The following is a 25,511-nucleotide window of genomic DNA, read 5'->3' on the forward strand; positions in this document are numbered from 1 at the left end:
AGAGCTTTGAGATTGAACCTTCCTTTTGGTCAATTCTTACGGGTAAGGCGTAATTGCACCAACCTCACTGACTACAGGAGTGAATCTATGATCCTTTCACGAAATTTGAAGGAAAGAGGCTACCCCACCAGGGAGATTTACAAAGCTCGGAAGCGAGCTCAGAACAACAACAGAGAGGCACTCCTGGAGGGCAACATCAGAGCCTCGCAAGAGACCATGCCCTTGACGTGTGTTACAACCTTCACACCAATCTCTAATGATATTAAGAGAATTATCAAGAAACACTGGCAAATTCTCAATACAGGAGAGCTGACTCTGGAGATCCCTAGGTTTGCCTTTAAAAGGTCGAGTAATATCAAAGACGTGCTGGTACACACCAGACCAAAACAAAGTAGAGGCCGCAGACAGAACACACTCTGGCAACTCCCGCCAGTGATGGGACATTACCCGTGTGGTTCCTGCAGTGTTTGCCCCTTTACCAATGTTACCAAGTCCATCAACTTGACAGACTTTCACTTGGGAAATCCGCAATCATACCAATTGCAACTCCACCAACTGTATCTACCTCATTAGGTGCCCTTGTGAATTACAATATGTTGGCATGACCACCAGAGCGGTCAAGACTCGTATATCGGAACATCGCAGTAATATACGATGCCAAAAGACCAACACAAAGATGTGCCGTCACTTCCTGGAAAACAATCACACTGCTGACTATTTGGTGGGTCATCCTTGAAACACCCAACAGCAGATCCAAACAGGACCTGTTCCACAAAGAGCAGCGTTGGATACACAGGTTATCCTCAGATAAGCGGGGATTGAACGAAGATATCCCGTGGAGCTGTCTATAAATACATTGTTGGATTGTGTCTTACACTTGATACACACTTAACGTCTGTATCTAGCTTATGCCTATGGTGGACCATTGGCTAGCTGGACCCATACAGCACAGGTCCCTCCAGGGAATTCCAAAAGCTTAAGACAACAATTATTGTATTGCACTTATGGCGCTGCATAGAGCTACTATTAGAAGGGGTCCGTTTTCTACCCTTCCAAGATGGCGCCTGTATTAGCGTCTTCTTACTAAAGAGATGTACTGTGCCTAACTTAATCTTTAAATACATGAGGACTGACCTACTTTTGTGTGTATATCCACACTCCCCAATATTGATGATTAAGAGTGTTACTAAGAAAACACCTTATATTAGTGTCATCCAGCTTTTCTTCATATTGTAGGCGCCTGGAATTGCCTACTCCAAGATGGCGCTGTATAGAGCTAGTATTAGAAGGGGTCCGTTTTTTACCCTTCCAAGATGGCGCAAGTATTAGCGTCTTCTTACTAAAGAGATGTGCTGTGCCTAACGTTATCTTAAAATACATGAGGACTGACCTACTTTTGTGTGTATACCCACACTCACCAATAATGATGATTAAGAGTGTTACCAAGAAAACACCATATACTAGTGTCATCCAGCTTTTCTTCATATTATAAGCGCCTGGAATTGCCTACTCCAAGATGGCGCCCACGTTTACATTACTCATCACGTGACCCGCTAGTCACTGGGGTGACGCCCCAAACCAGCAACATAAACAACAGTGTACCGGGGACCTGGTACTATCCGGATCCCGGTAGTGATGGGTAGGCGAAAGAGCACTGACCGAGGCTCTGAGAAGTAAGTGGGCGGCTCATTTTGCTTCAGTGACCCGCGTTAGCGCAGCAGGTGTGGATTACTGACCTGGACACCTCGTATGTGATGTGCGCGCCGGGCGCTTCCTCAGTAATGGCGGGCGCTGCACGGCCGGCTGCAAACGAGTACCTCCGGCCATTGAGTGTGTGTGTGTGTGTGTGTACTGGGCATAGTGTAGGACGCTTTGTAAGTCTCTGCTATACTTCAATATGTAGCATGCAGACAGTGGCACGTGGTTGGATGCGCTTATGTCTCTTCATACAATTGACCTGGACACCTCGCACGTGATGTGCGCGCCGGGCGCCTCCTTAGTAACGGCGGGCGCTGCACGGCCTGCTGTAAATAAGTATCTTTGGCCTCTGGTTGTGTGTGTGCACTGGGCACATTGTAGGGCGCAATGTCAGCCTCTGCTATACTTTAATATTCAGCACGCAGACAGCGGTTGATACTATACAATTGCTTACCCACCGCCATATCAGTATTCCACCTAAGATACGTTAAGACAGTGGGAGTTCTCTGATAACTCTGGGAATTGGTGCCTTTGTCTCCCCTATAGCCATTAAACCCCTATTGGCTCTCTCCCTTGAAGTCACACCTACCGGGTACTGTTGACACCTGTACTCCTTGACCTATAGGTGAGTATCTAATGAATCCCAGAGGGGTTAATAATTAGACACCTTGAACAATAACTGCTGCTAGCATGTTTTAAGTTTAGTTTTATTTAATTTTTATTTATTCATTTTTCTACTGTGATAGAGATGACTTGTGATACATGTGAATCAAGTGGATACTTACAGGTCACTGCTCACAGAATGCCACAGACACAGAGTCACTTCTCTTCACCTAATCACAGTGTGCTCACGGTCAAGAATGGTTAATTGTTGTCCTTGTATTTTGGTAACTCTTCCTTTTGTCTCCTCCAGGCAAGAGCGGTTATACACAGGTAGTACAACGGTTACAAATTGATGTTTATATGTTGACACTTTCAGGTCTTCCTGTTGTGATAGATGTAAAATTTAAATAAGGTCCTGAAGAATCGCAGCATAATCGCAGAAGCGAGAAACATGTCGACCTCACGTAACGCTGTGTAGTCCTAGATCGTGATACAGAACCTAACTTTCTGGCGATCATAGGCCACCCACTGGTTTTACTTATAGTAGGGGAACCACCAGAATAAATTGCTCTCCGGTATCCCTTGCTATATTTTAACACACCAACCTACACTATCCACTTCTTACCTGGCCCCTCACTTGCACTTCACCCACAGGCTGTTGGAAAAAAGATCTCCGATAAAGAGCCCCTCCTAGAGGTGAGCCCGTTGGACATTGCACCGCCTGCCCAATGAGGAGCAACGGCCGATGATGAAGCATGACACTCGCAAGAGTGTGTGAGGCCATTCATTCCAACTAATGGGATGCCCAGGGGAGCACTCCACTGAGCACTACCCCCCCATCAATTTTCCTCCCCTCTTGACCGTATCACTATTTTTCTTCGTCTAGGAACAACTGAGTCCTCTTCTTGTTAATCATTACTACTTGGGGCTCCGACTCATGTTGGACCTTCCATTCTAATTTTTTGGAATGGTAAATTGAGCCTTAGGATCATCTCTTGATCTCATTTCTCTACCCCTTCTTTGTTACAGATCTTGTGTAGTCCCCACACTTAGGTTTCTGCCTGAAGGTTAAGGAGCACAGCTACAGATTACTTACATAACTTTCACTGGCATTCACATAAAAGATTAACTTTCTTTGAACACTACCTTATCAGCTGCTTCGCTAACTGCGAGAGCACAGGAAATCTCAGCAGCACCACCACCATACACAACACGATTGTCACGAACCAGGTTCCGGATTACACAAAGGGCATCATGCAGAGCTCGCTTGGCTTCTTCAATGATCTAGAAAAAGAAAAAATATTGGTGTAATGAAGCACTTTAAAACCATGTATTTTGATTAGTTACTAGACTAAGTGCAGATGTGCAAGTATTGGAATATTGTGCTTTGTGTTTTAGACTTATGAAAGAAAATGTTTGACCGTAATGATTTTGACCAAATCTACAATTTTATCACACCCCAAACATGTTCTTGGTGCTGAATTAGAAGTCATATTATCTTTAAAAAAAAAATAAAAAAAAAAAGCATTTTCTCGAACCTCTTGAGTAATCATGCTTTAAAATTACAGTACGGTCTGTTCAAAGCCTCAAAATTAGTTGACTTTCAACATTAAAGACCTACACATTTTGTAGATTACCAGTCAGGGCATGCAGTTACTGACTTCCTTCATCACTTTCACCATTTAATTTCACCAATTCTGGATAACTTCCCGTTCCCACAAACAGCATTGAGTCCATTTTTTGTAAAATAAAAGGTTGCCACATGGTGGCTATTCAGGCATCTCCAGGGTAAATCACCAAACCGGAGTAACTTTATATTCCAACCCTGAATTAAGGGAAAGAAGAATTCCTCGTGTGGTTTAAAGACTATGAAGGTTTAGGCACAAACAGTGGTGTGTATCAAAAAAGGGCTAAGCAGGAGTGAGACTGGGCAACGCCAATTAAGGAGTGGAAAGCTGCTTTCAGAATAATCAATCAGATTATATACACTGTTCTAGGTACATCATGCGGTTATTCAAAATACCCAATAACTCACCATTTTATTGCCTCCTCTGATAAAAATTGTTACAGCTCTGGAATTCTTGCATTGCTCAATGATTAGCATTTTATCCTTTGTAGTTCCAAATGAGATCTCTTTAACAATACCGGCAAAACCAAGCTTCTCAGCAGTGAGTTCAGAGAATCGTGGAACAATGCGACCTCCTGTTGCAATTGCAATCAACTAAAGAAAACAAATGCAAGAAAAATATAAACCACAAGTACAGCACAAATACTGATTCCAACGCAACAACGGCCACATTTTTTTTCTATTAAATATTTATTTCAACCAGAAACAAATGCACTCCAACAATCCTCAGAGCTGCAAAGCTGATAACAAAATATTCAAATAACTGTTACGCATGGAGGGATATTAGGCATAAGTGAATACCAATGTTTTGAAATGTAGTCAGTTCAATTGTCCTAAATATTCTTGTCATGGCACTGTAGGGCATTCCAGTTTGTGAGCTTCCTTTTGTGCTAATGCGCTATAGACATTGTAGGAAGATCGCTTTGTATATGGTGTGCCATTAGGTGGTGATACCATGCAGAGAGTACAGGGGTACCCCAAAAGTGGGCTTAATGTAAAATCCAAAGCTCTATTTTAGTGGTAATGTGGGTGTAGGAAGCTGGCTCTGTATATACTATACCAAAGTGAGGTATAGTGTGTAGAGTCCAGTGGAACCCAAAAGGTAGGCAGAGGTAAAGTAGATAGCACCTCACTACTTGTGGTAATGTGGTTGAGCAGTAAGGCTTTAGCAAACAGCAGTGTTCAGCATATGTTGTACACACTCAGTCAGCAAATGAACTCTCACACTGGACATCAGACCAATTGTTTTTGTATACAAAATATTCTTCTAGTTATTTTATAGAACCAAGCAAGCCGGCCACAGGTAAGCAATAAATTCTTTACATTAGTAATGCAGTTGTAACAGTTTGATTTGCAATTGTATATGCACTTTGTTTTGATTACAGTATGGTTACTGAAAATGCAACGTTTGGACGAAAACAAATTACTTACCTGTAACTTTGGTTCTCCAGTATTGGTAACTTTCATAGATTCCCATAGCTTGTATCATTCCCAGTCGTCGGAATGGGAGTCTCGGTAAATAAAACAAGCTCAATGCGCATTGACTGGTGAGACCAAAAAACATAGCAGTAGGTACAAAAGAGAAAGAAAAGGCCTAATCTCATTTTGTAGCATATCCACCTCTTTGTAAGAGACCAAAATAATGCACAAACCAATCAGATTAGCCTCACCCCATAGAATCTTCCTGAGAGAGCCTCAGATTTTCATAGCCGTTGTGTAAAAGTATTACAAAGCAAGCTGAAGGCTGTGCTTTCCCAGGGGAGGAGGGTGGGCGCATGGGAATCTATGAAAGTTACCAATACTGGAGAACCAAAATTAAAGGTAAGTAACTTGTTTTCTTACTCCAGTTTTGGAACGTTCATAGATTCCCATAGCTTGTATCAGAGTAAATGTAAATGTAAATGTAAATGTATGAAGCTTATATAGCGCATGACTTACCCTGGGGCATCTCCGCGCTTGCTTAGGGAACCCGTCCTGGTATTCCCCTGTGAGATAACCCTGGCAGGGTATCCACAAGGTGAAAGCCAGGCATCCCACCGCGAGGGGCCGATGTGGAGATTAAGCAAGCTATTGCCCAGAGTCGCAGAGTGTGAACCCGTGAGTCGAGAAGGCACCGGAGCGAGAATTATCGAGTCCGTGGAATTATTGAGCCCAAGACCCGCCGTGGCGGGGAATTGAACCCTGGTCCAGGGCCGAACTCAAGCTCCAGGTCTGCCGCCTCTAACCCCTGAGCCACACTTCTCCACTAGAGTAGCTAGCAGTTAGCAACAATGCACATTTTGTGTAATGAACCATGGAGAGAGCAGTAATGCTTCGTGAAGGGATGGGCACTGCTCCACGTAGCTGCCCTGAAAAGGTCTTTGATCTGCACTGCAGCTAAAAGAGCAGCAGATTATGATATTGATCTTGTGGAGTGCGCTCGGACCCGCCTTCTAGGGGCTTATCAGCCGCTTGGTGGCAATATTGGATCGCGCTGGCAATCCAACATGCAACTCCTTGCTTTGAAAGGGGAAAACCTTTGCGAGGTGCACTAAAAGAGACAGTTAAGAAGATCTCCTGAAGTCCTTGGTGCGTTTGAGCTAGAATTGTAAACATCTTTGAACATCCGAAGAAGGAAGAGACCTCTCCGCTGGAGTTGTAGGTCGCAGGAAAAAAGATTTCAGAATGACCGGCTCATTAAAATGGAAATCCGAAGGGACCTTCGAAATGAATTTTGGATTTGTCCTCAGAATGAGAGTGTCCTTCTTAAATTGTAAGAACGGATCCTTAATAGTGAGAGCTTGAATTTCACCAACCCTCTTGGCTGATGTTAAAGCAAGAAGGAGGGCCACCTTCCATGAGATAAACTTAAGATCCGCTCTATGAATAGGCTAAAATGGAGGTCTAATGAGTTGAGCGAGGGCTAAGTTGAGCTGCCACATGGGAAGCGGCGGTCTAACTGGAGGGGAAACCCTAAAGAGTCCTTTTAACCCCTTTGCTGCTCATGACTAGCTCAGCTCGTCATGCAGTACACTGGTCGTGTGCTCATGACGAGCTGAGCTCCTCATTATCCCTCACCTCTTCTATAGCGCCATGAAGCCCACGGGCGTACGAGCGCTTTATAAATTGATTTTAACATAACATTCTTCAGCACACAGCGGGAAAATGCACAGCATGCATGCTGTTAAAAACTGTTTCACAATTCTTGCAGACCAGAGAGAAGGGCCTGAATCTAGAGATAGCAGCTAGGTGCACTTTGTTAGAAGAATGGGCTAGCCCTGACTTAGCCAGAGCTAAAATGTAAGGCAAGATCTGATAAGTAGCAGAGGAGAAAGGATGAATTTTCTCTTAGCGGCACCACAAACAGAAACGTTTCCATTTTGAACGATAAGTCTTATTCATCCTTGGTGCACGGGCCTGAGCTAGCACCTCACCACATTCTTGAGGGATATTCAAGCTTTGAAACTGTGCTCAGGAGCCACGCTGTCAATTGAACTGAGCCCGGATTTGGATGTGCCACTTGGCCTTGGGACATAGTCAATACAGAGGGAATTGGATGCAGGCGAATTGGATGACCCTGGGAGAGAAGGAGAAGTTCCGTAAACCAAAACGGTCAGGACCACGCTGGGGCCACCAGAATCATCTTGCAGGGTTCCGTCTTGAGCTTTCTGAGCAATCTTGGGATTAAAGGAATCGGAGGAAAAGCGTAAACGAAGGCGCCTGACCAGGCAATCGAAAGCGCATTCCCCAATGATCCCTGGTGGTGTTCCCTGCTTGCGTAGAAGTGGTATTTCCTGTTCTCCGGGGTTGCGAACAGGTCTATGGAAGGAGTGCCCCAACGACTGAAAACTCCCGACAGCGTGCACTGGACTAATTCCCACTCGTGACACAAAGCCATTAGACGACTCAACATATCTGCCCGTGTGTTGAGGGTACCCGGGAGATGCTCTGCCAAAAGAGATTTGATGATGAATAACCCATTCCCAAATCTCCTGGGCCTTCTTAGAGAGCAGCTGAGACTTTGTTCCACCCTGTTTGTTCACATAATGCATGGCCGTGGTGTTGTCTGTACGGACCAAGACGGTGGAATTTTGGATTCTCAAAAGGAAAACCTGTAACGGTAAACAAATCGCCGTGAGCTTCAGAAGGTTGATGTGGAGAAGGCGTTGGCCAGGCCGCCAGTGGCCGCTCACTTGAAGGTCCTGCAAGACCGCTCCCCAGCCTTCCAGAGAGGCGTAAGTGGTAAGTATCAGGGTAGCTGGAATGGCTGTAAAGATTGACAGATTGACTGTTTTGCACGGAACTGAAGGAGCAGCCGAGGAGCCATGACTTGAGGAGAACTACGCTCCTTTACCTGGACTGCCGGTTAACTTCTCGCGTTTCCCGCTTCGTGGGAAATGCTCGCAGCCCAGGTACCATCGCCTGCATCAACGGGGTAGCTACACGTCCCAGGAAACATTTGGGGCAGTGCGACACCCTCGCACCACGCCCGGCCCCAGGTGCACAAAATCACGGGCACAACCCCGCACCGCGGAATAGATTGACTATTTAGCACGGAGCTGAAGGAGCAGCAGAGGAGCCATGACTTGAGGAGAACTACGCTCCTTTACCTGGACGCGAGGGAGGCGAGAGGGAGCGATACCGAAGAGGAAGCGGGGGGCAAACGATGCTGCCAAAGGCAGAAAGCCCAAACTGGCTAAACAAACTTGTAACAGTAATTCTCCACCATTGGGCGCGGGCTCCGTGATTGTGACTTAACCAGAGACAACAGGGACTTCAATGCTGCCCGTACCCACTACCTGTGTACTGAAACCTGCTGATACGGCTCTGGCAATGGAAGTCTTAGACCTCGCTAAACTTGGTTCTCTTCTAAAGTCTTCTTTTAAATCGTTTGAGGACAGGCTTACACAAATAGAGCGTTGGCTAGCCAAGATAGAGGTTGCAACATTGAATATTGTGGACAATATTCAGTCAACTGGGATGCCCGTGGGTATTGTGCAACAAAATTCTGTACAGGGGGGGGAGGGGGAGGGGGAATGTGCTGTTCGCTAGTATTCCAACTCTAGGCCCATTTATTTCAAATGCACCTACAGCTAATCCGTGCGCTCCTGCGACATTACCTGTATCCTCATCCACAGGGTTGGACGCAGCCAAGCCTATTGAAACCTCTGGATGTTTTTGACTCCGTGCCAACCAGGAAACTAATAGTCGATTTACCACAGAATCAAGCCTGTACACTGTAGTTTTAACTGGGGTACCTGAGCTAAGCAACCCGAACAGGGAATCATTTATGTCACTGAAAAATAAGGCCATTCCTAATAAAAACAGACCTCTTCCCTGTAATGTTTTTTGTACCCTGGGTGGGTCACAGGCCAAAAGATATACGCGGTGATTGCGTGCTTGTGAACTTCATGGACCCTCGTACCGTGGGTCAAATTTGTAACTGGACACACCACAATAATGAGTCATCGATCCAGCCTCTCCCACTAACATTTTTACCCTGCGCCCCATCATTTAGAAACAGAAGGGGATTGGACCCTAGTGAGACAACGGGGTGGAGGGGGGCAGGGGCAGGCACATGCATCCACACAATCCCAGTCAAATATCCTTACAAAATAGGTATAGCGGACTAGAAATGGTCGATGGACTTTTTATCCTGGTGATAATCCCCCGGGAGTCTTTGACCAAGTGAAAACTGTACAACATGAGGGAGAGACCGAGGCACGAAGCAGATTAATACCTGCGCCTCCCTATCACCTGTGAGGGCTGTCATTGCAGTCAATAAAGCTGAGCCCCCAGGAAGTATATTGGGAGCCCAAGACTCGACTCCAGCCGTAAATATGGTCTCGGGTTATAACGTTAGCTCATGGAATATTGCCGGACTGGCAGGCAAGGTTAGAGACCCGTCCTGGATAGCCTTTATAAAATCCTTCTCGGTGATATGTTTGCAAGAGACCTGGTTGGTAGAGAGTGACATCTTCATAGAGTGGTATAAAGGTTTTTTTGTCCCGGCCGAGCCGTCGTGAAGTGGCAGAGCTAAAGGGGGTTTGGCCGTGTACATTGATTTAGCCTAGTCTTGTACTGTCAAAACAATACCTACCGGTTATACTGACATTCAAGCAGTTACGGTAAAAAGAGGGAAGGACAAGATATCACTGATTAACTTTTATAATGCCATAAACTCAAGAGGGGAGTGTAGGCTAGACGTACTGGGCAACTTTGTTAGGCACCACTGCAAGAGTTTCTCCCATCGGATTGGAGATCAGCAATGAGAGGACTGCATGGAAACAATACCCTGTTGCGACTGATTTTGAGACCGAGATTGTGGTAAAAATTGCTGTTCCATATAGTAGTCCTCAGAGTCCTGATATTTGACCCGTAACTGAGATGGGCTATAGGCATCCCCGTAGGGACCTTCATCGTCCCTCTGAAAATTCCTCCTCTTCCACAAGAAGCACCGGAGGCAGTGGATTTACTCCGAGGAGAGGTCATGTCTGGGGTAATCTGGCGTCTTCTCGAAATTGACACTTTTTGAATCGCCAAGGTCGTCGACCGAGTCATCGTTGAAGTTTGGATAGTCGACGACGAAAGGGCAATTGTCGACGATACCGTCATCAGCACAACACTGGAGGAAGTAGACGTTGTCGCCATCGTAGACCTCTTCGTCAACGTAAAGGTAGTCATTAAAAGCGTAGACGACATGGAAACTGGTACCTCAGGCTGCAGCGTCTGAGAAGTCGTCGTCAACGAAGCAGATTAAGTTCTCGTCGATGACCCTGTCGACGGAGTCGAAGTCGACAACGGTTGAATTTTTGATGCTGTCGTTGACAGACCCGATACAGTCATCGTCGATTGACTATTCTTCCCGTCAGCTTTACCCACGGGAGGGACGGAAGCTGGTTTCTTGAATAATTTCAGTTTCTCAGAGGGTGGAGGCGAAACTGAAGACCCATGACGCATTTTCTTTACAGGCTGCACCTCAGAACTAAGTACTTCCCTCTCCTTTACATCTCAGTGAGGAGATTTGATGGGACTACGCCTGTCAGACCTATCAGAGTTAAGGCTTTTGCAGGGGGTCAGAAGAAGTTAAAGATGAAGACCTACCCAGTGTTTGTGATCTCCTTGAGGACGTAGCAGAGGAGGCATTATCACGGTCACTGCATACTGGTTCTTTCCGTGACTTTAACTTTGGCAACCAGGTAAGTAGATATTCCTCATTGTCTCTTAAGGTTTTTCAATAGAAGGTACAACAGATCTTGCAGTCAGTAGCCTTGTGGTCAGGGTACAAACAATTAATACCGTCTTTATATTTGTCCTCCACATAAAGCCTCTTCTTTGAACAGGTGGCACAAGCCTTGGATAGAGCCTTCTTCTCCTTGTCAGACATATTGAAGAACAAAGTTGAAGAGTAGTAGTAAGCTGAAGTGAAAAAACTCAGCTCAGTGTAGACTCCCTAGCACAACGTGCGGTAGAAAATCTGAGGCTCTGAGGAAGGTTCTATGGGGTGAGGCAAATCTGATTGGGTGTTGCATTATTTTGGTCTCTTTTACAACAAGCATTTGCAATGCAATAGGTCTCGCATTAGGAACGTTTGAGCTATAGGTATTGTAAATGATAATTTTTTTATTTATGTGTTGGTTTTGAAAATAGCGAAATTAATAGCTTTGTCATTGTCAATAGTTATAACTTTCACAAATATGACGCCTATAGCATTTGTAATGCAATAGGTGTTGTATTTACGTGACTTAGATATATTGATAAACCAAATAACAATGACTATTTTTTTTAATAATTCATACTTAAATAAAAGTTATTGTAATTTATAATGGCAATAGCTTAAACTTTTGTAAATAACTTTTGAAGATTATGTTCAGCAAATTGTATTGTGACGAAAATCCAAGAACAGAAGTGAAATATTAACATCTTTTTGTGACATTTGTAATAAAGCTTGAAACATTGAGATAACATATTTGAACCAGTTGTTGAATGGTTGCACAGATTGATGCTGGGGGCAGGCAGAGGGAGGATGTAGGGGTGCCCTTAGGGGTCAACTTTCTCAAGCTTGGTCCGGTCACCTTTTGAGGGAACCTTTGAACACAGGCTGCAGGCATCAAGGAGGGGTCTTGGAGAAGTCAGCCACCAGTGCAGACGAGGTCAGGATCGCAGGGGAGACGTCTCATGGTACGTGGTTCCCTCAAACTCTGGCAGTGGGCGTCTGGTGCAGAGTGGTGCAGTGTCACGGATCTGCGTGGATCCAGAGACTGTTTTTTTTGCTGGACAAATCCGGTGTCCACAGGAGACAGTCTTTGTTGAAAACAGCACATGTCCTCTGAGGTTCCGGAGGTTGCTGGCTGAGGAGACAGGCCAATAGGGATGGGGCCAAGTCAGTCATCTGCTTCACCATTGCTGCTTGCTGTCCATCTTGGGGGAGGAGGCATGACACCTCAGCCCAGGATGGGCTTTTTTTTTTGGAGGACCCAGAGAGCGAAGGCTCTCTACCCAGGGGTTCAGAAATGTGTCTGGTGGTGAAAGATGGCTAGTAGCCAGACAGGAACCACACCAGGGCTGGTCGTTTTTCAGGGGGCATCTCTAAGTTGCCCTCTGAGTGCATTTTACATTCAATCCCACGCTGGCATCAGTGTGGGGTTTATGAGCTGAGAAGTTTGGTACCAAACTGACAAGGTTTCAGTGGAGCCGTTCTGGGGCTGTAGAACTCTTAGTGATAAACTCCCAGTCCCTATATTCAGAATTGCTTCACTGCACTTACAATACCTGTGAATGGCACAGATACTAAGGCGCATATTGCTCATGCAGCTATGCCCTCACCAGTGGTATGTAGTAGCCTGCCTTTAGGGCTATAAGCCATGATTGAGGGTGTGACTTACCCATGCCACAGGCAGTGTTGGTGGACATGGCGCACAGGGGTGTGCGCCATGTCCACTCTACAATTTGGTCTGCACCAAAACACCCAGTCTGCAATGGCAGGGTCGGTATGTTAAGGAGAGGGGTCACCGAGGATGGCATAATACATGCTGCAGCCCTCACAAGCCCTCTCTGGTCCCAAGACCCTTGGTAACAGTGGTACCTTTTTTACAAGGGATTTACAGGTGTGCCAATTGTGGGTACAAGAATACAGTTTTGGGAAAGAACAGGTGCTGGGGCCTGGTTAGCAGGATTCCAGCACACTGTCAAGTTGGCAGCAGGTATCTGGCAAAATGTTAGGGAGGAACCATGCAAAAGGGGGCACTTTCCTACCGTTTCCCTCCAAGTATTATTCAATGTAGCTGTTCTCAGTGTAGGTCTTTCAATGCTGCCCGTCAATATCAAAAGATAGACATTTGTAGTTTGATATTAGTGGACTCTTGCAGGCAATAACAATCAAATCCACAACGTAAACAAAAATTGTGCAATACCCCAGTTCAGCCATTACCCAAGTACATACTGCATGAATTAAGACTGCCCTTAAAAAAATGCTTTCCATAGCCATAACTAATGAATAGACAAATGTGAACCAGTGAAGAAAATAAAAAGGGCCCTGTGCACCCCCACCCCTGAAAACTAATATGCCTCTTGAATCACCATGTCATTAGCCCACATGCTGTCACAACGGGGTCGTAACAACGACCGCGTTGTGACAATGCATACCATTACTCCGCAAGTCGTTATAACGACTTGCGGAGGGGGGGTGCTGGATGTTGGAATAGTAAAATTTACTATTCCAACTCCAGTCTGTGCGGACTTTAGGGAAGGTGTTGGATTTTAAATCCAACACCTTCTCTCCCCTTCCGGAAGTAGTTCCAACGACTTGCGGAGTAATGGTATGCGTTGTCACAACGTGGTCGTTGTAACGACCACATTGTGACAGCATGCGGGCTCACGGATGCGTCGTGAAAGTGCTTTACCCCCTGAAACAGCTGCCATATAAGCATACGTTAAACAAGCATATAAGTCTGGGTTTGATGTAATAACACATGTAGCCTTAGAACATTAAAGTGAGACACACAAGGGAGCCAGCAAGAATAGACAGATAGTGCTATAGTTGTGAAGCAATTCAAGAGGTTCAACGCACGCACTCAAGTAGAGCAGAAGATGCACTCTGACAATAGCATTAGGTAAGGGATGAATACACCAATGGGCCGAACCAAGACGTGGTATACAAAGTTTAAAGGCAATAGCTGAAAGTAAGAGGAAAAAAAAAAGTGGGGGGCGCGAGAGTTGAACAACAAAACCAACAGTTGAAAGTGCCTAACCCAAGGCCCACACTACCCACATTGTTGTTAGCAATAGGTATGAGTGACAGAGCACCTGTCAAAACTCAGTCCATAAACTCATGGTAAGGTATTGTGCAGGACATCCAGCAAAAAAGGCACATCCAGCTAAACCAGACAAGAAAAACAGATTGTACACCCTAAGTAACAATTTTTTATAGAAAGATTACACCTCAGCATACTCATTTACAAATTTGTATACCTCTATTTCAGGACCGCCAACCCAACGAACAGCTGGTAACTCATTCTGAAGTAGTAAATGGTTTGCCTCGTCATCAAAGCCCCATTGGCAAATGGCAAGATTAGCACCAGTATCCTTTATCTGGAAGCAAAAAAAGGTGAGTCACTCCACAAATTAATGGGAACAAGTACTGAAGAAAGAGTTTTTTGCGAATGTTGTATTTCATGCTATCAAATGTCATACTTTCACCAATTCATAAGGAAAAAGCACTGGCAAGTCAGCAGGTCAAGAGCTTGCATTTGGAGTGCAAACATTTACAAATCCATACAAAAAAACTTTCAGAATATAGTGCCGATAGAAGATGCGGCGATAAGGATCCTCTGGCTCAAGCCAACACCCATTCTGAGTTTATTGAAATAACTAGTAACAATAGGTTAAGCAGACATAAGCAGTCCGGTCAAACCTAAAAAAAATAAAATAAAAATTAAAAAAAGTCTCCCTTGTTTGAAATAACCTTTAAAGACGTATATACACACATCAGTTTACACTCAAATATAAACATATTTCATGTATGCTCCAAAACCAGGCTTTTAAAACTACTTCAATGTCAAAATCCCTGTGAAAGGCATCTGGAATACAACTAAGAAAGTCACTGCACGGAAAAGCAAATTTCCAAAGCAAGGAAAAAGTTAAATTGAAAAAAAAAAAAACTCATAACATTCTAAACACATAACACAAGCTTGGATGCACTCCCTGAAGCAGTATTCCACACAATGTAGCTCTGACAGGAGACTCGAATACATGAGTGTGGAGAATCATGCATTAGTGATAAACCTACAGTTATGTGAAAAAGATGGTCTAGTAACTTAAAATTCTCTGGTTTTACATATACAACTGACTTATGTAGTTCTTCCCAAGTCATAACTTTTGATAAGTCTCTTCTGTACAGTGTGGAAAAAGCAAGTGTACCCTTTGTTTCTATAACATTTAAGAAGGTAATTAGAGGGGAGTCGCGTGCACCGCGACCCAAGATGGCCGCCTGGCGCAGAGACACTGCACTTCGCTGGACTTCCGACCGGCCTTTAAGCGGCTTCAGCACGTCCCATGAGATAATGCCAGATTCAGTTGTCGGATCATCTCTGCAGTAAAGTGTTGTGCATTGCACATTCTAACCCGTTTACGGCTGCCGCGATTTCCCCCCCAATGGCCTACCGCAGCAAGGAAGGGGTTAAATCCTCTTGGACTGAGAAATATGCAGGTGACTCCCAGAGCTTATTAGCGGCCGCCATTTTGTTTTCTCATGCAGTTTTTATTATCACCTCAGCTTATCTATGTTTTTTGAATGGAATTTCTAAGAACATATTTTTTCAGTGCTTTTTATGGCTTCATTTACCCTTTCTTTCTGCATTTGCTATAAACTGAGAAGTAATGACTATAATTTTCACTGCCCTGTAAAATGAAGTTCATATTGCGGGGAAATTTGTATAACGGTTATGGCAGCCGCCATTTTGTAGTTTAATGGTTATCCTGCCAACTTTCTCCTTATGAATCCTTACAGATGCACTATTTTCAAAGCGGTTTTATGCCTGTGCAGTATTTTTGAGACCTCTCTATGGTGCCGGATTTCTTTGAAGACCTTATCTATGTGAATTGGTTCTCCCTAGGCTACCTCACCTTTTCATATGTGGCGCATTCCCTCGTCCAATGTTTCTGCTACTTCATGGGTAGCAGCAGACGTTTTCTACGCCAGCATAAAGGATTAAAGAGCGCCACTACCACTCCCACATCGGGAATATCTACCTCTTCAGTTTGTGATCCACTTGAATCTTCAGAACTTCCCTCCAACATGTCGTCTAAGGGGTCACTTTCCTCCACCACTGGCAAGAGACTCAAGCAGGACCCCTCCCTTCTCCTCAGTCTGCTCTCCGGTTTCTTTGGAAATGATCTGGGATTAGTTGCGCCCCCATCGGGTATACACCCGTTACAACGCATCTTTTACAACTACCTACTATTACAACGCATCTTTTACAACGCATACCATTACAACGCATTGCGCTGGGGGGCGCTCTAGGATAGGGAATAAGTATAATTTACTATCCAACACCTTCCCTAGTGTCCACGGGGACTGGAGTTAGAATAGTAAATTATACTTACCACTATCCAGCACCTCAAAGCGCTATGCGTTGTAATGGTATGCGTTGTAATGGTCGCGTTGTAATAGTAGGTAGTTGTAACGGTATGCGTTGTAACATGGTACATCCCCCCATCGCCCATTCATTGAGGAAACTAACACTCGCCTGAAATTGTTGGGCGATAAATGGTCTATGGACTCTCGCATCACGGCGGTAGAGTCAATTGGATGATGTTCAAGCTTTATCTTCTAAAGTATCCTCATTGGAATTGGAGATATCCCACCTGAAGAGAGCGTCGGAGGACTTTGAAAACAGAAATCGTCGTAATAATCTCTGTATTTATGGTCATCCTGAGTGTCTTGAGGGAGAAGATCCTGTTATATATTTTACGTCTTTTTTGCCTCAGTTTTTGGACCTACCTACTACCACCAAATTGAACATTCAGCATGGTCATAGACTTGGTCCTAGTCTTTCCTCCTCTTTGGCGCCTGCTAAACCTCGTGGAGTGATTATTTTTTTTTTTTGCAATTCACTGACCTTTTATTGGTTCTCAATGCAGCTAAAACCAAAAAGAACCTATCCTGGCATGGCACCAAAGACCTTTTCTCTCAATCAAGATGTCTCTACACTGACTGCTAAACGTCGTAAGGAATTTTTGGATCTTCATCTTCTTCGTTCCTTAGGTGCAAGATATGGTTTATTCCATCTATGTACTTTCAAAGGCACTTTTCTCAACAAGACTTCTACTTTTGAGGACCCTGCTGAACTTCGAAAACGTATTCAATCCCATACTACTACTTCCATGGAGAAATCTTTCGTCCGGCTACTGACTTTGATATTGTATTTTGCTTGCACTATTTTCTTGGTTTAGTTAGTTAATTTCTTCTTCTCTCTTTTTGTCTTCTTCTCTAATTATTTTGCTATATCTTTATGTCAGTTTTAAATCAATATTTTCTTTTTAGGTGCGTTGATGCTCTTCTCGTCCTTCTCATAGGTTTGTCTCCCTTTTGTATTTCTCTTAACTGTTTATTGAACCTTAAACATCCTGATATTTGTTGTGTTTTACACTTTAACCTATTTCTTTTTCCAGGTTTGATATTTTTTCAATTTCCATTATTGTTTCGTGTTCCAGCTCATGATCCTAGTCCTTTTTTTTGGAGGTCCTGACATGTGTTGTCGCCCCCTGTTGGGTGTGCTGTCTTCATTGTCCTTTGCCGCCTCCCATCCTCTATTGTTCCTTAAGGTATGTACTGCAGTCGTTTGGACATGTACGGTCTTCCTTTGCTTTTACTCTTTCCCACCCTCCTTTTTCCTTTTTTCATTCCTCCTTTTCTTACTCACCTTAATTTTTTGGTATTCTATTGGCGTTTATTTCTTTTGTTCTATTTTTATATCTACTTAATTCTTTCATTCCACATGTGTATTATATGGTTTCCTAGATGCTTTGAATTCAGAGTCATTTCTTGGAATGTGAAAGGTTTTTATTAACCCCATCAAAAGACAGAATACTATCTCATCTCTTATAATCCTGACTTGGTCCTTCTACAAGAGACTCATCTTACAGAACCCGAGGCACTAAAGTTGAAGCGTAGTTGGGTGGGCTCAGTTTTATGCTTCCCTTCTATGAACAAGAAAAATTGAGTTATAAATTTTAATTCACAAAAAACTAAAATGCAAGGTAATTTCACAAGAATCTGATTCTGAAGGGAGATGGTTATTAGCCAAGTTGTTGATAAATAATGTTTCATAAACAGTTTTTAATGTTTATGGGCCTACACACCCAGATTCTTCTTTTTGGCCCTTAGTTACACACAAGTGTATGCAATTCAAGGATGATTATTTTATATTAGGAGGTGATTGTAAGCAAGTTGTTGACCCCTTTGTTAATCGCCAATCCCAAGTCCGTTTCACTCTTCACAAGGCACACAAACAATTTCTTGGCACCATATCCCAAGCTCGCCTTGTAGATTCTTGGAGGCTCTCCCACCCAGACTCTTGTCTTCTTCTTTTCTCCTCTTCACAACTCTCTCGTTTAGATTATATATTTCTCTCTCAGTCCTCGTCTCAAAATCTTTTATCCTCCTCTCTGGAACCTATTGCTATTTCTGACCACGCCCCACTTATAACTGATCTTGATCTGCTTCCACCACATCCCAAATCCTCCAGGTGGCGTTTTAACAATTCTCTACTTCTGGATTCTACTTTTTTTCCCTCCTTTACTGCTTTTGCTACTGAGTTATTTGCTCTTAACACCAATTCATCTTTCTCTCCTCACATTCTGTGGGATTCCTTTAAAGCTACTGCAAGGGGCTTCATTATAGACCAGGGGTACTCATAGTACCGCCTGCGGGCCGGCGGCGGCCCGGCAAGCCTTCCCTGGCGGCCCGCGGACCTTGCACACATCATACCAGTGTTTAATTTTATTTTTTAAAAGTGTGTCTGCAAACTAACTTACAGCAGCGGACTCTGAGACTCTGCTGCTCTGTGGAGGCCGGCGGGGCGATTCCTGCCATAGAGTGGAGCTGCAGAGCGCTAAGAGGTGAACATAGCCTCATTAACATGCTAATGGTCTTTTAAAGACCTGTTAATGCGTTCTTGCGGCTATGTGTGTGTGTGTGTGTGTGCTCCGAAGTGGTCTCAGCCTGGGCTGACACAGAGGCAGGGTGAGATGGGAGAGGGAATGAAAGGGAGACAAAGGGAAGGGAAACGGAGACCGGGTGAGGGAGTAAGAGAGGGAAGGAGGGAAAGTGAGTGACAGCGAGTGAGGGAAAGGGAGAACAGGTGAGTGAGAGAGAGGGAAAGGGTAGGAGGGAAAAGGAGGGAGGAAGGGAGGGGGAGGGAGGGAAAGGGCGTGACAGTGAGGGAAAGGGAGACCGGGTGAGGGAGCGAGGAAGGGAAAGGGAGGGAGAGAAAGGAAGTGAGGTAGGGAAAGAGTGAGGGAGTGGGAGAGGGAAAGGGAGACAGAGTGAGAAGAGAGGGAAGGAGGGAGGAAGGGAAAGGGAGTGACAGTGAGGGAGTGAAAGGGAGACCGGGTGAGGGAGTGGGAAAGGGTTGGAGGGAAAGGGAGGGAGGAAGGGAAAGGGAGGGGAAGGGAGGGAGGAAGGGAAAGGGAGTGACAGTGAGGGAGTGAAAGGGAGACCGGGTGAGGGAGTGGGAAAGGGTAGGAGGGAAAGGGAAAGGGAGTGACAGTGAGGGAGGGGAAGGGAGGGAAAGGGAGTGACAGTGAGGGAGGGGAATGGAGGGAAAGGGAGACAGAGGGAGGGAGTGAGGGAGGGAAAGGGAGACCGAGTGAGGGAGGGAAAGGGAGACAAGAGGGAGTGAGGGAGGGAAAGAGACAGTGAGGGAGTGAGACAGAGTGAGGGAGTAAGAGGGAAGGAGGGAGAGGGAGGAAGAGAAGGGGAGTGACAGTGAGGAAGTGAAAGGGAGACCGGGTGAGGGAGTGAGAGGGAAAGGGTAGGAGGGAAAGGGAGGGAGAGGGAGGAAGGGAAAGGGAGGGAGGAAGGGAAAGGGAGGGAAAGGGAGTGACAGTGAGATAGGGAGTGAAAGGGAGACAGAGGGAGTGAAAGGGAGACAGAGGGAGGGAGGGAGGGAGAGGGAGGGAGGGAAAGGGAGGGAGGGAAAGGGAGGGAGGGAAAGGGAGACAGAGCGAGGGAGGGAAAGGGAGAATGTGTGAGGGAGTGAGAGAGGGAAATGGATGCAGGGAACAGGAGGGAGGGTAAGGGATGGAGGGAAAGGGAGTGAGAGGGAGGGAGGGAAAGGGAGACAGAGTGAGGGAGTGAGGTAGGGAAATAGGGAGAGAAAGGAAGGGAGGGAAAGGGAGGGACAGAGTGAGGGAGTGAGAGAGGGAAAGTGAGACAGAGGGAAGGGGACAGAGGGGGGGGGGGGGGGGGGGGGAGAGAAAGAGCGCGAGAGAGGTGTGTATGCCGGGTCTGGTGGCTCAGTGGACTAAGGTGTCCGCAGCAGGGATCAGTGATCAACCTCATGGTCAGTTTTTTTTATTGCTCTAGCCCCGCCCCCTCCTCCACTGACCCCGCCCACAGGTGCAGCCCTCGGACACAAACCACAGTGTAAATTTGGCCCCCAAGAGAAAGTTTGTGAGTACCCATATTATAGACCATGTTTCAAAGAAGAAAAAAAGATTTATTCAGCAACATAAAGCTACCCTGGCCCCCATTAAGTCTTTGGAACAAGAGTTCTATATGTCCTCAAAAGATTCCGTGCTTCCAGCATTGATCAGTACTAAGTTAGCGTTTAACAAAACTTCCACTGATAATGCCTCTTCTATTCTTTTCCGTAGCATCGTGCGTTATTATGGGGGCCGTAATAAAGTTGGGAAGCTTCTGGCGAACTAATTGAAAACGCGAAAGGAACGAACTTTAATTTGCTCTATTTACTATCATAATGGTTCCTTGTTGCACAAAGATAAAGATATTCTTGACACATTCAAATCGTATTATATGGATCTTTATACCCCGGAATCCCCTCCCTCTAATAGCCTAGTCCAACAATATTTATGTAGTTTACCATCCCCATCCACCTCATCTTAATTTATCAGATCTTGAGACAGATTTCTCTTTACCCGAATTGTCCTCTGCTCTAAGTTTTTTTTAAAGAAGGGAAAAACTCCTGGGCCCGATGACTTCACTGTTGAATTTTATTTACATTTTTCCACACCATTACTCCCTAAACTTTTATTTTTTTTTCATTCCTTTTGTCTTTCTAGGAAAACTGAGGCACCTTTCAGGAAGCAATCATTTGCCTTATTCACAAAGATGGACGGGGCCCCAAGTATTGTAACAACTATCGACTGATCTCCCTGGTTAATGTAGATTATAAGCTTTTTGCTAAAATACTTGCACTTAGTTTAGATCCCTTTATGTTACAGTTGGTCGGGAAAGAAGGATTACTTACCATTAATCCTAGTTCTCATCCAGGGGTATACTCAGTCATAAGCTATGAATAATCCCCGCCTATGTGCGGGATCCAGGAACATACATACATAACATACATAAACATATTTTCAGCCTAAAACATTTCCAAACTGGCAAAACTGCTGCAAAATTACATGAATTAGCATACACACAGTAGTACTCTCCCAACCCCCAAGGAAGAAAGAGCAGTAATGCAAATGCTACTTACCAGTAAGCATCTGTTCTTGGCATGTAGGGCTGCTGACATTCATATCTGTGCATAGATCGCCACCTAGTGTTGGGTCCGGATGATTGCACATTGTTGTCCTGGAAGAGTCTTCGAAGTATCACAAGATAGGTGGCTCCTCCCCTGGACTACAGTGCGCATGGGCATCGCCTCCATCCCCAGATTGTTTTTAGCCATTGGCAGAGATGGAGTGAAGAATGTGAGTGATGACCATGCTATGAGCATATGTATGTAAATGAATGAATTCTGCAGCTGCTACAGGCGCTGGGGAGGAGGGTGGGCGATATGAATGTCAGCAGCCCTACATGCCAAGAACAGATGCATACTGGTAAGTAGCATTTGCAGTTCGAGGCATGTGGGCTGCTGAATTCATATCTGTGCATAGAATACATAGCAGTCCCTCCATTATCTGCGGCCGCCCGTGCCAGCTGCAGCAGTCTGAAAAAGCGTTTTTAGAACAGCCTGACCAACAGCTGCCTGTTGTTTGGAATGTACGTCTACACAGTAGTGTTTAGTGAAAGTATGTGTGGTAGACCATGTGGCTGCTCTACAGATATCTTCTAAGGGAATGTTACCTAGGAAAGCCATAGAGGCCCCCAACTTCCTGGTGGAGTGGGCCCTCGGTGGGATAGTGAGAGTGCGCTTAGCTTTAGCGTAACAGATCTGAATGCACTTCACTATCCACCTAGCAATCCCTGCTTTAGAGATGGCGTTTCCCTTGTGGTGAGTGGCAAAAGCAACAAAAAGCTGCTTGGTTTTGCGAAAATCTTTTGTCCTGTCTACATAATACATCAAGGCCCTCTTAACATCAAGGGTGTGGAGCATGCGCTCCGCCAGCGTATCTGGGTTTTGGAAAAACACCGGCAATTCAATTGTTTGGTTTAAGTGGAATTGGGATACCACTTTGGGTAAGAATTTAGGGTTAGTGCGGAGCACCACCCTGTTAGCATGTACCTGGAAAAAGGGTTCTGGGATGGTGAGCGCCTGCAGCTCGCTAACCCTCCGTAGCGAAGTGATCGCTACTAAGAACGCAACCTTCCAAGTCAGAAACTGAAGCTCACAAGAGTGCAGTGGCTCAAAGGGAGGACCCATCAGCCTCGTAAGAACCACATTGAGGTTCCATTCTGGAGCTGGTGGGGTCCTTGGTGGAATGACCCTTTTGAGTCCTTCCAGAAAGGCCTTGATAGCAGGGACCCTTAAGAGTGACAGGTGTTGTCTATTCTGGAGGTACGCTGCCATAGCAGACAGGTGAATGCGGATGGAAGAGTATGCCAGATTGCATTGATACAGGTGGAAAAGATAGCAAATGATGTTTTGAATGGAAGCATCTAGCGGGTCAATATTGTGGTTAGCACAGTAGATGACAAACCTCCTCCATTTAGCCGCATAACAAGCTCTGGTAGTGGGCTTCCTTGCCTCCCGAATGATGTTCATGCAATCGGGAGGAAGATTGAGGTAGCCAAACTCTAGGACTTCAGGAGCCAGATCGCCAGGTTGAGCTGTTGCGGATCTGGGTGCTGAATGTCGCCATGGCTCTGCGTCAGAAGGCTGGGAGTGAGATGAAGCCTTTGATGCGGTACCACGGACAGTTCGAGAAACGTGGTGTACCATGGTTGGCGAGCCCACGTTGGAGCAACCAGGATGAGAGTCATCGAGTGCTGCCTGAGCTTGCGTGCCACCAGCGGTATCAGAGGTGCTGGGGGGAAAGCGTACGCAAATCTGCCTGACCAGTTCATCCACATCGCATTGCCCTGTGATTGGGGGTGTGGGAATCTGGCGGCGAAGCTTTGGCATTTTGCGTTCTCCTTTGTGGCGAACAGGTCTATCTCTGGATGACCCCACCTTTGGAAGTACGGTTGGAGTACTGATGGATGTATCTCCCACTCGTGCATCTGATGGCTGTGCCTGCTGAGCAGATCCGCCATTTGATTGTCTTTGCCCGGGAGATGCTCTGCCATGAGGAAGATGTTCCTCTGAATGGCCCACTTCCACATGCTTTGAGCCAGATGAGACAGCTGTGGAGAGTGCGTGCCTCCCTGCTTCTGGATGTAGTACATGGCTGTCATGTTGTCCGTCCGGATCAACACGACTTTGTTGCACAGATGTACTTTGAACGCCTTCAAGGCCATGAAGATTGCCATCAGTTCCAACACATTGATGTGCATCTTCCTTTGCTGTAGTGTCCATAGTCCCTGCACAGTGTAATGGAGTACATGCGCTCCCGATCCCTGGAGAGAGGCGTCCGTCGTCAGGATAATCTGTGGAACAGGCTCTTGGAATGGTCGGCCCTTGCAAAGGTTGTGTGGATTCCACCAATGCAGAGAGTTGTATGCCCGACCGCTCACCAACACTAGGTCTGTCAGTTGCCCATGAGCCTGAGTCCACGGACGTGCAAGGCACTCCTGAAGCGGACGCATATGTAGTCTCGCGTGCGGGACAATGGAGATGCAGGCGGCCATCATGCCTATCAACTGCATGAACACCCTCGCCGGAAGCGAGTGCTGGGGTCTGAATCGTTGGATCAGCGCCTGGATAGTGGCGATTCTCACTGAATTCGGCTGCGCGGTGGCTGCCAGAGTGTCGATTGTCGCACCCAGGTACTGTCGCACGTGGGCGGGCTGGAGATGGGACTTTGGGTAGTTCAGAGAGAATCCCAGATCGTGCAGGAGATGAATGGTGCGTGACACGTGGTCGACACACTGCTGTTCTGTCCTTGCCTGAATGAGCCAGTCGTCCAGGTAGGGAAAGACGTGGACGTGCTGGCGACGGAGATGCGCCGCCACAGTCGCTAGGCACTTGGTAAACACTCTTGGTGCCGTGGTGACCCCGAACGGCAGAACCTTGAACTGGTAATGCTGGTCTAAGATCGTGAATCTGAGGTACTTCCTGTGGGAAGGATGCAGGGGAATATGAAAATAGGCATCTTTCAGATCCAGCGTAGCCAGGAAGTCCCCCTGTTGAAGCAGGGGGAGCACCTGCTGCAACGTGAGCATATGGAAGTGCTCCGAGAGGATGTACCAGTTCAAGGGCCTGAGGTCCAGGATCGGCCTGAGGGATCCGTCCTTCTTGGGAATCAAAAAATACAGGGAGTAAACCCCTGTTCCTCGCTCTTGCAATGGAACAAGCTCTATCGCCCCTTTTTGCAGCATGACTACAACTTCTTGCTGCAACAAGGTCAAGTGCTCGCCTGACATAGGACGGCTCCTTGGGGGTATGTCCGGTGGAATGGACGTAAGCTCTAGACAGTACCCGTACTGGATAATAGACCTCACCCACCTGTCCGTGGTGATGGACTTCCACACCGGCAGGAACTGCTGGAGCCTCCCCCCGACCGGTGTTGCATGGCCGGGGGGCAGTGACAAGACGTCACTGTTTGTTGGTGGCGTTGGACCTGGAGCTATTGTTTCCACGTCCCCTGCCCTTGACATTATTGCCTCTGTAACCACCTCTAGTTTTGTTGTTATACGAGGCTTGGGTGTTAGTCTTGAAATATTGTGTGGACTGGGATGCTTGTCCCCTTGAGGTGCCTCTGGAGTTTGAGCGGCGAAAGGAATTACCCCGAAACTGCTGACTTTGTAAAGCCCCCATGGACTTGGCAGTTTCGGTATCTTTTTTCATTTTTTCCAGTGTGGCATCCACCTCTGGGCCAAACAGATGGTCAGGATTCACTGTCTGATTCAGTATAGTGGTTTGGATGTCGGGTTTGAACCCCGAAATTCTAAGCCAGGCATGGCGTCTAAGCAGCACACTAGTATTGATAGCCCTGGAGGCTGTGTCTGCCACATCCAAAGCACATTTAATGGATGCATTTGTAATGAGTTTACCCTCCTGAATCAGCATCTCCCCCGCCTCCTTGTATTGGTCAG

At 45.9% G+C, this 25,511-nt stretch overlaps 1 protein-coding gene across 2 annotated transcripts in view; it reads right to left on the minus strand.

The window, feature by feature from the left end:
• The window catches only part of CCT5 (chaperonin containing TCP1 subunit 5), a 220,244-nt gene that overhangs the window by 78,583 nt on the left and 116,150 nt on the right, over positions 1–25,511 (minus strand). For both annotated transcript variants that reach the window (XM_086965270.1, XM_086965271.1), the window contains exons 8-10: positions 14,378–14,497; positions 4,337–4,522; positions 3,448–3,585 (exon numbers count right to left, since the gene is read on the minus strand). In XM_086965270.1, the coding sequence (XP_086821396.1) occupies positions 3,448–3,585; positions 4,337–4,522; positions 14,378–14,497 (444 nt within the window). The remainder of the gene's footprint in view (positions 1–3,447; positions 3,586–4,336; positions 4,523–14,377; positions 14,498–25,511) is intronic.

This window comes from Lissotriton vulgaris, chromosome 4_1 (assembly GCF_964263255.1).
Source record: "Lissotriton vulgaris chromosome 4_1, aLisVul1.2, whole genome shotgun sequence".
NCBI lineage: Eukaryota > Metazoa > Chordata > Amphibia > Caudata > Salamandridae > Lissotriton > Lissotriton vulgaris.